At 45.7% G+C, this 13,547-nt stretch overlaps 1 protein-coding gene across 2 annotated transcripts in view; it reads right to left on the bottom strand.

The window, feature by feature from the left end:
* LOC124595386 (neuromodulin) overlaps positions 1 to 13,547 on the bottom strand; it is a 717,829-nt gene that overhangs the window by 244,835 nt on the left and 459,447 nt on the right. Inside the window, exon 2 of one of the 2 annotated variants that reach the window (XM_047134106.1) lies at positions 10,677 to 10,838. In XM_047134106.1, the coding sequence (XP_046990062.1) occupies positions 10,677 to 10,838 (162 nt within the window). Of the gene's footprint in view, positions 1 to 10,676; positions 10,921 to 13,547 lie in introns of both variants that reach the window. The other variant, XM_047134105.1, reaches the window with a different exon arrangement.

Below are 13,547 nucleotides of genomic sequence, written 5' to 3'. Positions count from 1 at the left end.
AGGTTGTATAGAGATCACTGGTCTGCAGATATGGAGACATGAAATATAAAGATGTTGAACGGTTATAACGTTTATTTAATTTAAAAAGGCATTAATTTTCAGCACTCCCTAGTGTCGCTGGTTCCTAGTAATTTTTGTACGTTTCGTCCTCGTCGATCAGTCATTCCAGATTCAGTTTTACTCGCAAGCAGTGTCTGCGGCGAAGCGTGGGAACCAGTGCCCCCACTGGCAGATAGAGGCAGACTGCTGTTATTGCATGGCGCTCCGAACCACTTCTGGGCCAGTGTTAAGAGGTGTCGTATAGGTTTAATCCATAGACACACTGTCCAGTGAGTGCAGCAAGGTGGAGGTTCCCTGCTGTTTTGGTGTGGCATTATGTGGGGCCGACGTACGCCGCTGGTGGTCATGGAAGGCGCCGTAACGGCTGTACGATACGTGAATGCCATCCTCTGACGTGTTAGGAGCGGCCTTGGAAAGAAGGACGAGAAAACTCGATTCGCCATGTAGCACCTCAGACCGGTACGTCAGTAGCATGTTTTCACTGAGCTCACCAATTCAGGGACTGTTGCTCGATGCCACCATTACAATTGACTATTGCAGTCAGCGCATGGAGGGGACGTTGTTTCTGATTTTTTTCCTGGTGAGACATGACTGCATTCACAGTGATTCAGCTGCACCTACCGAAGTCGCTTTGTGCAACCCGAAATGTTATACCTGGCGTTCAAGAAGCACAAGCAGTATTTTCATATTTTCTCACTCGCTAAGTCCACAGTAAGCGCAACACGAAATATTGTCTCGACCTTTTTCTATCAAACCATAACTTCTGATAAGTATGCGAGCAATATACTACAACTGTTTTTATATAAATTCCTGCATGCTGTGTCCATTTGAGTCTCTTATTATTTATTGATTTCACATTTACTTCATCACTATTTGCGCACTGGGGTGGTGGGAATGTGAGAGTAGCAAAACGTCAATGAGTCCTGAGTTTAGAAACAGTGGACTTGACACAAAGAAGACAGATAATGGAGAGAGAAAATGAAAGATATGTTGAAAACACGTGCGGAACCCAAGAATGACTTGATTTTACGTTTGAGATATAAACGTTTGGTCTAGAAGGTTTAAGAGGGACCGCCAAAAAATAAACGCTGATACGCATCGTAAAAAAACAAGACTTCCTGTATAGAGAAACACTAAAACGATGTATATTTCAGCACAGTTCACTTCGTAATGAGAAAGAGGAGCTCCTGTGTAAGTAAATTGGCTCAGTATTTACTGTGAAGCATACAGAAGAGGAAAGCAAATAGAATTAATACAACAAAATAAACTTTATGCTTAAAAATTGTTTCTACCTATTGTGACGAAATATATCACGGAAAACAAATCCTATAACGAGAGAAATACAATGTTTTATTTCCTATTGGAGAAGCGTACGGTAATAATCTTGTGAGTATTTGTTCATCATTAGATGGTTATAAACAATGACAAGTTTAGCAACGATACTGGGTTAATATATTCAGGCAAAGTCGTTGAGTCATCATTTGGAGAGTATGGAAGCGGTTTTAGGTACTCAGATACATTATTTTCCTAATTAGGAATTAGAATGGGATGAAGTTTCCCCCACTCCTATCGTGTCCGTTGGAGAAAAAAAAGGTACGTAATGCGCTTTCCGTACAAGGAGCGACATTGTACTTATGAATAAGCGAAATTTTTATGGGCTTGTCCAGACACTATTACCTAGCTGTTATAAATGTAAGAGATGTTTGAATAGCTAATCATAAAAGAAATTTCCTTTGCAATCAGATCTTTCCATTTCACTGCAGGTTTCCTGCAGTTTATAGGAGAGCAATTGTCGCAGTGTTGTTTCTGAAACAGTGTGCCTGGATTGATAAAATGCGTCGTCCTAGAGCAGTCCGAGTGCCAGGCTGCTAAGACGTCTGGAAGCACTATTGCGGTGCAGTGGTCTGTGCAATCTTTTTTTGGCAACAGTTAGAAGCACTGCTTCAGGGATTTAAGGGCGAGTGGCTAACGGCTCTTAGAGGCAATAAATACAGCCGACAAATACTGCCGTCGATGCCAGTGGCAGTAAATCTGTGAGTCTAAAGAGCCCTTCAGATGGGTCGAGAGTCTCGGCTCCTCGTGAATGGTCTGAGGAGACCTGAACGTGACGTTTCTATCTCACACAAAGGTAGCGGAGTTGTGAGAAAAACGTATTTCCTGAATTTTATCAAACGGCCGAAATGTGTCATTTTGTCCAGATATTGTGAATGGTTGTGGTATAGTCTATTTGTGAGACGACCAGCGGTTACTGTCGCTGGCTTCTGACACTAAGGTTCTGTGTTCGATGTACAATGGTTAACTCAGATTTTTCAGCTATAGGAAAGTGTGGGACAGGGTTAATTCAGTTTCGTGATAGCAAATGAGGAACTAGGTGACTAAATATGTAGCGACATTGAAACCTAAGCGGCTGACGTCCCGTCAGATTTTAAGAGGTTTGCACCATATGGTACGAGAACTACTCGAAAGGTATCTTCCACTATTTGGTAAGAAATATGAAAAACATGAAACGACCGTTTGCCATACGCATAAAATTTTTACCATTTTCCACGACCCTATAGCGCTCGCCGTACCATCGTTGTAGAACTCTGTCACCGACGAAAGAAATGGCCTAAGGCGTCTTGAAGATCCTCATAGATGCGACACTCTTACGACAGCCGTTCATTCACATTGCGCAAGATGCACTAGACACAAGAAGACGTCGTCAAGTTTTTTGTTTGACGGCAATGTGTGGCGAGCTTTGTAGTGTTCGTTTTGCATTGCTCTTCGTAAGTTGCCTCGAGATGAACAATAGAAACCTATCTTATCGCAAACGATAGTAAGACAATATCCTTTTTCATTTCGCAGGTTTCACAGGTGAAATGGTCTGTTCTGTCGGTCATGTCCTCCTAGTGTATTGATATGTGGTGCCTGTTCTGTTGGACGTGTCCGACATCAGACATCATGTATCAGTATGTAAACACATCAAAAAACGTATTGCATCACCCAGGTTTCCAGAACACCTAAAGTTACACGTTGATTGTGGATATTGTATCACAGACATAGTCCCTTTTACTGTTCAGAGATGTCACTAAACCCGGCCAAAGATGTAAACAACCATGCAAGAGCAGCGTCTACTAGACGGAGGGGGTCCGACGGCCGATCAGTTCCAGCATTCCACCAAGAAGGAGGTGTTGTCTGTAGTTCAACCATGCCTAGACGGCCAATGCCGTGGCTCAATCGCGTCTGCATTGTTACTTTGTGCCAGAAAGGGCTCTCAACAAATGGAGTGTCCAGGTGTCTCGGAGTGAACCAAAGCGATGTTGTTCGGACATTGAGGAGGTACAGAGAGACAGGAACTTCGATGACATGCCTCGCTCAAGCCACCAAAGGGCTACTACTGAAGTGGATGACCGCTACCTACGGATTATGGCTCAGAGGAACCCTGACAACAACGCCACCATGTTGAATAATGCTTTTAATGCAACCACAGGACGTCGTGTTACGAGATCAACTGTGCGCAATAGGCAGCATGATGCGCAACGTCACTCCTGACGTCCATGGCGAGGTCCATCTTTGTAACCACGACACCATGCAGCGCGGTACAGATGGGCCCAACACATGCAGAATGGACCGTTCAGGATTGGCATCACGTTCTCTTCACCGATGAGTCTCGCATATGCCTTCAGCCTTCAACCAGACAATCGTCCGGAGGCAACCACGTCAGGCTGAACGCCTTAGACACACTGTCCAGCGAGTGTAGCAAGGTGGAGGTTACCTGCTGTTTTGGGTGGCATTATGTGGGGCCGACGTACGCTGCTGGTGGTCATGGAAGGCGCCATAACGGCTGCACGATACGTGAATGCTATCCTCCGACCGATAGTGCAACCATATCGGCAGCATATTGGCGAGGCATTCGTCTTCGTGGACAACAATTCGCGCCCCCATCGTGCACATCTTGTGAATGACTTCCTTCAGGATAACGACATCGCTTGACTAGAGTGGCCAGCTTGTTCTCCAGACATGAAACCTATCGAACATGCCTGGGATAGATTGAAAAGGGCTGTTTATGGACGACGTGACCCACCAACCATTCTGAGGGATCTACGCCGAATCGCCATTGAGGAGTGGGATAATCTGGACCAACAGTGCCTTGATGAACTTGTGGATAGTATGCCACGACGAATACAGGCTTGCATCAATGCAAGAGGACGTGCTGTTGGGTATAAGAGGTACCGATGTGTACAGCAGTCTGGACCACCACCTCTGAAGGTCTCGGAACAACATGCAGGTTCCGGAACTCTCGGAACCGTGGTGATGCCAAACTTTTTTGATTGGTATGTATGAGCGAGGACGGCTCTAAGTACTTTCAGTGCGGATGCACCAGATCTTCGTAACGCCTACGGGATTTAGCGTATGCTACGAGCGCTGGGGTTAATGGAAGTGGGGGCTATACTTGTGGCTGACAGGTTGAGAATTCGGGTAGTTCGGGAGCGTGTCCCGATAGCCGACGCAGTGAAGCCAACTGTTCTAGAGGAGCGTGTCTTTCGGGTTCTAGTCCCAGTCCGGAACAAATTTTCAGTTTTCACCTTTGATTTATTTTAATGCCTGTAGGAGGTGGCTGAAACCCTGTATTGTAATAAAGGTCCAATAACAGTCACTTGGAGTTCGTACATCTGACGATTTTCCTCCGTTAAAAACGACACGCTGTATTTTATTTTCTAGGAATTTCTAGGAATTTAATCTAATCCCAAAGCCGGACTGATAATCCATATGCTCGATGTTTCTTTTTTTTCTCTAAGTAACCGTGCGAAACTGTATCAAACGACTTCCGGAACAAAGAATGAGTACAGAAGTGATGTAATTCCGTAATTCTACTATTTTCTCTGTTTAGTTCACTTTTTGGAAAATTTTATCGATGACTAGAGACAGTTGTCCGCCCTGTAGACGATCAAGCACGTCACTTCATCCGTAGCGGAAAATTTTTGCATAATTGTGTCACAGCAGCGTTGCTCGTAACACTGTCTCCATAAATTGACCGCGGATGTCTGAGGATATTTTCTTCTTCGTCCGCAGTACACCTGTCTTTGTGTCATAGCTTAATAGTAATCTTCCCTTTCAGGTTGCTGGTTGCATACTGATCATAACTGCATTTTGAAGTACAGTTCGTCTTGGCGTGTACTCTCCCCTCTATAGTATGCCAGCAGAAACTGCTTTCCGAAATGACCTCTTAGGTATGGAATTTATTTATTAACGATGCATCAAACCATGCACTTAGATCGCCACGAAACTGTGACATCACACATCCAAGGTTATATCACGGGGATAGATTTGACTTAATGGAGGGTTGAGCTATACAAGTAACAAACATTAAGAATCATCTGAAAAGGCTATCTAATATCATCAGCTGCACCAGACTGGGTTTTGAGCCAAGAAGTTCGTGACATGAACTATAAAGGATAACGACTAGGAATATGAGGAAAGATGTACCGGTGACATTAGTTAATTGGTTAATATTGTTACGATGTATTTAAATAGCAAATACAAAAAGGCAGTAAGTATTTGTTCACGGCATACAGGATACACTGAAAAGGTATGTTCTACCCAACTGCAGTCTCAGCGAAGAACAGTAGGTTGATCACTTGAAATATCAATGCACTTAAACTTTTGCTTTGTATCTGCTAATAAGAAAGTGCCGAATCTATTAAATACATTTTGACATTGTACTTAATTGGAAATTAACGATGTAGACGTCAATAACGATTTCAGCAACGCGTGTAATTGTGCATGTTTAGTAGAATGGAGGATAACTTTTACAGAACTGTTCAATTTGTTTCGTATTATTTCGTATCTGGTTCCAGTGCGAATGTGTGTGATGGTGCTGGATTGGAAGGCAAATTACATTTCCAGCCACACTATGCAGTATAACAAGTGACATTTGCAATAAAAGAAAATATTTCTGGTGGAACACAGAAAATTATGCATATTAGCGGTTTTGCGGGCTGCATTAAGCAAATTTTTAACGTTATTGAAAGCAACTAGTTGCGTTAATTCTCAAACTCGCTGCATACGAACGTGAACGCTGAAATTTTCTTGACATTTTCGATATGTTAAAACGTAAGTCCTGATTATAAAGACCTACCAAAAATTTCAAACATATAAAAACAACTTCAAGCACGTTGTTAGTTTATAATGATGTAATGAAACAGCTACCTACACAGAGAATGTCTGCATAGGCCCAGTGAAACTGCCTAACATATACGTAGGCTCCCGCGTCTGGTGTCAGACTTTACCCTGAAGAAGACAACAGGGGCGAAACGTCAGTTCTTTTAGTATTTTAGCATATTAAGTAATTTATAAGATGACATGGCAGTACACCTACAAATATTTTAATGAGATTCCAAAATTAGAGAGTTAAGGTGTAACCTCCATGAGGAGCAGTTCGCAATAATAAGAGCAACCTCCGTAGAAAATGTTTTCAAGTAAACCGTTTTGTAATGCATGACACAGCAGTTTCGGTAAATAAATGCCTATGTGCAACACAAAATAACAAAATAAAACTTTTAATATTATTTGGTTCAAAAGAAAGTATACAAGATAACGGTATAAATATAGTAATTTCATCAGTAAAACGATGTGGACTCGAACCCAGAATCAGGCTCTTTTGCGAGGAATTCTCTCGCGAATAAGTTATCCAAGTACGAATCACGAATCACCCTCACAACTTCGATACCCCCGTGTCGTACTTTCCAAAATTCATCTAAGCGCTCTTGCATACTCTGTTGGACTTGTACTTCTGGAAGGAAGGGTATTACGGAAAAACAGTCACAATGCAGGAATTGTTTGGAGAATAAATCTTTCACTCTGAGTCAGTCATCGGAAGAATATCTTTGCGAACTTGAGATGTTACGCTGAAAAAAGTAAATAGACTGCACACTATTCTTTCCGTTTATTCTACACACATTCATGTTTCACAATGACGAGAACGAAATTCGTAAGAAGGAATTTTCTTTCTTCCACAATTACCATTGGAGTTAATATGAAATTGTGAAAATCAAAACAGTGAAGCAATACGCAATCTATCGCAAGGTTCACTGTGTGGAAGTGTCATTTTGTGGAAATACTCTCATTATTAAGCTTTTTGTTCGGAATCACAATTCGAATGACGGATTTTTCACATCTCAGAGAATGAACAAAACAGTCATTTCGATAAACTCAGACGTTTTCAAGAGCCGAGATATATCACTACGTCATGGAGGTACAGCGTAAAGCGTTATAAAAGATGTTAAACGAGGAGCAGTGAATATTTTAGGAACAATAGGTAGACTAATTAGAATAGAACATACCATAAAACCATTTGTGACCAGACGGAACTACTTTCGTCCGATCATAATCCGGTCATAACTGTGAGTTCTTTGATTGCTCTGGGAGAAAACTCATCAAACTAGAACACAGGTCATTTTATTACATAAATGAGTGAAAGATTTACTTAACTTTGACACATTTCTTTGCGAAAGAAGTAATGGATAATTTACAACTGTCACTGATGAGCAAATCCTCACTTGGTATACTTATAAACAAACTGTTCTCTTCCAGTACAAAATACAACATTTACCAAAGTACATTTTATCAGTAACCTTAACAACTGACACTGTCCTTCATGATGCTGTTGCCATCTGTAGTTGAGGTCTCGAACAGGAGCAGAGCTCTTGCATGCTCTAGACTATTCTGACCTCAGTGCCAGGGCGCTGCTACACTGAGAGGAGAGCGTGCCTTCTGGAGTGTCTCCCGTTGGTTGTTGCGGGTTGCAGCGAGTCCTCACTAATGTATGTGGTATCGATTCGCGATGCCGACTTTGGTGTGGCATCGCGAACTATAGACGATGCCACAAAACATGGTTAACTCTTATTGGTTTCAGAGATACAGTTGATCACAGAGATATTTTTCGTTTTGCATGATGGTACTCCAGTTGCTGTGAGTTTATTTATCTAGTGTCATTTCCGTCAAGCAGTACTTGACTATAACTGAATTTTTGAATTCCGATATTTGTTGGCCAATTCTGCTGTATCGTTTGAGCACGCCAAACGTGTTTTCAAATACTATGCTGATACGACATTGTGTATTGGTTTTGTAATGGAATCGCTGCCACTGCTGCTTGTAGCGAATTCGATAACCGCAGAATGCCAGGTTCAGGACTCTTTACCCATGTTTTCACCAAACGGAATGAGACTAGTGGAGTAGTCAGCCACCATAAATCATGTAAATGAGCAAATGGTGTGTGAATCAAGTGCAAGTCATTATGAAGTTGGCAGAACGTAGTCGTTCAAAAGGCACATGCATAATTTGTATATTTATCGGTGTTACAAACGGAATAATATGGCGGATATGCTCACCCTTAGGTATTCAAGAGTGAAAAAAAATTCTCTAATTTATATAATCGATGGATATGACTGTGTATCGAGACACTGTGGTCAGTGTTGAATGACACTTTTATGGGGCCCTTTACCTTCTCCTAGTATCTATCAAGAAACTGGAGCCGGAAAGTATAAAACTAACTCTTCTGGAAATTGCTTAATAATCATATGCATATGTCCCAACCTAGGTTGAGGCAGTTTTGGACAGGTGTGTCACTGCCATGTATAACAGCTAGATGAAACTTGGACCATACATAGAAAGAACTGATACCGTATGGTAGAGAAGTTAACTGAACGAAATATGCAATGATACAAGCGGAAATGACAGTTTTATTCAAAGACGATAATTACATTTAAGTCACCGCGATTTATGATGATCCCCTAGACATTACAAAAGATGAGACATTGTGATTAATTGGATGTGCTATCACCACGGGAGGCAGCGCATGCTCTGTAGCGTGCTCCCATGCCGGCCACAAGCTCGATTAGGGGTTCTGGTGGTTGGGCGTTCCAGTTCTCTACCGGCGCGGTTGGCTGCTGGATAGTCGTTGGTGCACGTGGATGTTCTGCTATACGTCTCCTCAACGCATTCCGTACGTTCTCGGTGGGATTTAAGTCGGGGGAACGGGCAGGACAGTTGATTCGCCAATATTCTTTCTTTCCAAGAGTTCGTCCAGCTGCTAAGTGCAAAGCCGTCACGGCACCATCAGGGCGGAATACGCCCCTGTAGAGACGCATATGGGGAGGAGGAGTGCAGCATCGCGATAAAATTAGCCGTTGAGTGTGCCGCTTTCAAAAATTCAGTAAGCCCTATCAAAACTATGCCTTCCCATACCATAATATCTGGACTTTCAAAACGATCGCGTTTGACAAAGCTGGACGAATCTTTGAACATGACACACTCACTGGTCAACGTTATTGTGACAATGCACTCCTTCCCCGTGCGCATCTTTTCGGGAGTTCATTAGGCCCTGACTTCATTTCTACGTTTGACAACGCGCGACTGCACTGAAATGCACAGGTTTCGGAGCTCTTGAAACGAGGGGATATTCGACGAATGAGCTGGCCTGCCCATTCTCCCGACTTAAGTCCGATCGACCACTTGTGGACTGCGTCGGTGAGACGTATTTCAGCATGACCACATGCTCCAACGACTATTCAGCACTTGTCACCCTCTTTGCTGGAGGAACAGAACCCCGTACCACAAGAACTCCTTACCAACCTTCTGGCCAATATTCAACGAAACATCATTGATATGGCCGTCGGAGCCGAAGGCCAACTGGTGTACCCTTGATGACTGCACGAGAAAAAGCTTTATGCCTCGCTTGGGCCCTTCAACAGCGATACTGGACTGTTGATGACTAGAAAGATGTTGCCTGGTCGGACAAGTCTCGTTTCAACTTGTATCGAGCAGGTGGACGTGTACAGGTATGGAGACAACCTCAAGAACCCATGTATCCTGCGTGTCAGCAGGGGACTGTTAAAGCTGGTGGAGGCTCTGTAATTGCATTGTGTGTGTGTGTAGTTGGAGTGAAATGGGATACCTTATACGTCTAGATATGAGTCTGATAGGTGACACGTACGTTAGAATCGTCTATGGTCATCTGCATCCATTCATGTCCACTGTGCATTCCGACGGACTTGGGCAATTCCAGCAGGACAGTGCTACACCCTACGTCCAGAATTATTACAGAGTGGCCCCAGGAAAGCTTTTCTGAGTTTAAACACTTCCGCTGGCCACCAGACTCCCCAGACATGAACGGTTTTGAGTATATCTGGGAAGCCTACACCCTACGTCCAGAATTATTACAGAGTGGCTCCAGGAACGCTTTTCTGAGTTTAAACACTTCCGCTGGCCACCAGACTCCCCAGACATGAACGGTTTTGAGCATATCTGGGAAGCCTTGCAACGTGCTGTTCAGAAGAGATCTCCACCCCTCGTGTTCTTATGGATTTGTGGATAGCCCTGCAGGATTAATTGTGTCAGTTCCCTCCTGCAGTACTTCAGACATTAGTCGAGTCCATTCACGTCGTGTTGCGCCATTTCTGCGTGCTCGCGGGGGTCCTACACAATGTTAGGGAGGTGTACCTGTTTCTTTGGGTATTCAGTTTATACATGGTCCAAGTTGCATCGAGCTGTTACCTGGCAGCGACACATCATGCGAAAGTCACTTTGGTCTCTGAGTTGTGCACACCAGTGTACAGCGCTGAGCGGCGCGCGCCTACCTTTGTCGTCTGCGCGGAACTCGGCAGCGAGCTCGGCCTCGGTGGGCTCGTTCTGGTCCTGCGCGTCGCCGGCGCGCATCGTCTTGCGCGTCTTGTGGCCGCGGAACACTGCCTGGATCTTGGTGGCCGCCCGCTGCGCCTCGGGGTCGTTGGGGTCGATTCCTGCGACAGCACACACACAGGCGTCAGCCGCGCTGGAGATGGCGCGGTACACCGACCAGAACACCGTCACCATGGCGCGCCCCTGCAAGACCACACAAGGCACACGGGCAGGCCGGCCGGCGGAGGAGCGGGCGCCGCACGCATGCTCCAAGCGCCAAGCTCCAAGCGGCGTGCACGGGCCAGCTCAGCCGCCAAGCGAGCGCTGCAGCCTACTGTGCCGACACTCACCTGCGCCCACGTGCTGAAAACCAGCCATACGAGTCTAAGCACACAGTGCCTGAAATTGTCTGGGTTGTACCTCGGAAATCAAACGATTATTAGGCGATCATCAAGGATGTGTCGTTGTCAACAGAAACGAAATGAGTTTTTGGTGTTCCCCACGGTATCGTGGTAGGACCAATACTATTCGTATCATAATAATGATATACCAAGGAAATTAACACTCACTTCCACATTCTAGCTGATGATGCAAAATTACATAAGGTGTTTCTGGAGGAATACATAATGTGTATGTGTGTGTTTGATTTCCACCTCTCCTCCTAAACCACTGGACCGATTTCAACCAAAGTTGGTACACGTATCCCTTACTGGATCTACATCTACATCTACACTCCTGGAAATGGAAAAAAGAATACATTGACACCGGTGTGTCAGACCCACCACACTTGCTCCGGACACTGCGAGAGGGCTGTACAAGCAATGATCACACGCACGGCACAGCGGACACACCAGGAACCGCGGTGTTGGCCGTCGAATGGCGCTAGCTGCGCAGCATTTGTGCACCGCCGCCGTCAGTGTCAGCCAGTTTGCCGTGGCATACGGAGCTCCATCGCAGTCTTCAACACTGGTAGCATGCCGTGACAGCGTGGACGTGAACCGTATGTGCAGTTGACGGACTTTGAGCGAGGGCGTATAGTGGGCATGCGGGAGGCCGGGTGGACGTACCGCCGAATTGCTCAACACGTGGGGCGTGAGGTCTCCACAGACATCGATGTTGTCGCCAGTGGTCGGCGGAAGGTGCACGTGCCCGTCGACCTGGGACCGGACCGCAGCGACACACGGATGCACACCAAGACCGTAGGATCCTACACAGTGCCGTAGGGGACCGCACCGCCACTTCCCAGCAAATTAGGGACACTGTTGCTCCTGGGGTATCGGCGAGGACCATTCGCAACCGTCTCCATGAAGCTGGGCTACGGTCCCGCACACCGCTAGGCCGTCTTCCGCCCACGCCCCAACATCGTGCAGCCCGCCTCCAGTAATGTCGCGACAGGCGTGAATGGAGGGACGAATGGAGACGTGTCGTCTTCAGCGATGAGAGTCGCTTCTGCCTTGGTGCCAATGATGGTCGTATGCGTGTTTGGCGCCGTGCAGGTGAGCGCCACAATCAGGACTGCATACGACCGAGGCACACAGGGCCAACACCCGGCATCATGGTGTGGGGAGCGATCTCCTACACTGGCCGTACACCACTGGTGATCGTCGAGGGGACACTGAATAGTGCACGGTACATCCAAACCGTCATCGAACCCATCGTTCTACCATTCCTAGACCGGCAAGGGAACTTGCTGTTCCAACAGGACAATGCACGTCCGCATGTACCCCGTGCCACCCAACGTGCTCTAGAAGGTGTAAGTCAACTACCCTGGCCAGCAAGATCTCCGGATATGTCCCCCATTGAGCATGTTTGGGACTGGATGAAGCGTCGTCTCACGCGGTCTGCACGTCCAGCACGAACGCTGGTCCAACTGAGGCGCCAGGTGGAAATGGCATGGCAAGCCGTTCCACAGGACTACATCCAGCATCTCTACGATCGTCTCCATGGGAGAATAGCAGCCTGCATTGCTGCGAAAGGTGGATATACACTGTACTAGTGCCGACATTGTGCATGCTCTGTTGCCTGTGTCTATGTGCCTGTGGTTCTGTCAGTGTGATCATGTGATGTATCTGACCCCAGGAATGTGTCAATAAAGTTTCCCCTTCCTGGGACAATGAATTCACGGTGTTCTTATTTCAATTTCCAGGAGTGTACATTGATACTCCGCAAGCCACCCAACGGTGTGTGGCGGAGGGCACTTTACGTGCCACTGTCATTACCTCCCTTTCCTGTTCCAGTCGCGTATGGTTCGAGGGAAGAACGACTGTCTGAAAGCCTCCGTGCGCGCTCTAATCTCTCTAATTTTACATTCGTGATCTCCTCGGGAGGTATAAGTAGGGGGAAGCAATATATTCGATACCTCATCCAGAAACGCACCCTCTCGAAACCTGGCGAGCAAGCTACACCGCGATGCAGAGCGCCTCTCTTGCAGAGTCTGCCACTTGAGTTTATTAAAGATCTCCGTAACGCTATCACGGTTACCAAATAACCCTGTGACGAAACGCGCCGCTCTTCTTTGGATCTTCTCTATCTCCTCCGTCAGACCGTTCTGGTACGGATCCCACACTGATGAGCAATACTCAAGTATAGGTCGAACGAGTGTTTTGTAAGCCACCTCCTTTGTTGATGGACTACATTTTCTAAGCACTCTCCCAATGAATCTCAACCTGGTACCCGCCTTACCAACAATTAATTTTATATGATCATTCCACTTCAAATCGTTCCGCACGCATACTCCCAGATATTTTACAGAAGTAACTGCTACCAGTGAATGTTCCGCTATCATATAATCATACAATAAAGGATCCTTCTTTCTATGTATTCGCAATACA

This window comes from Schistocerca americana, chromosome 2 (assembly GCF_021461395.2).
Source record: "Schistocerca americana isolate TAMUIC-IGC-003095 chromosome 2, iqSchAmer2.1, whole genome shotgun sequence".
Taxonomy (NCBI): domain Eukaryota; kingdom Metazoa; phylum Arthropoda; class Insecta; order Orthoptera; family Acrididae; genus Schistocerca; species Schistocerca americana.
The sequence above is the reverse complement of the archived record's forward strand: the minus strand, read 5'-3'. Positions and strand labels throughout refer to the sequence as shown.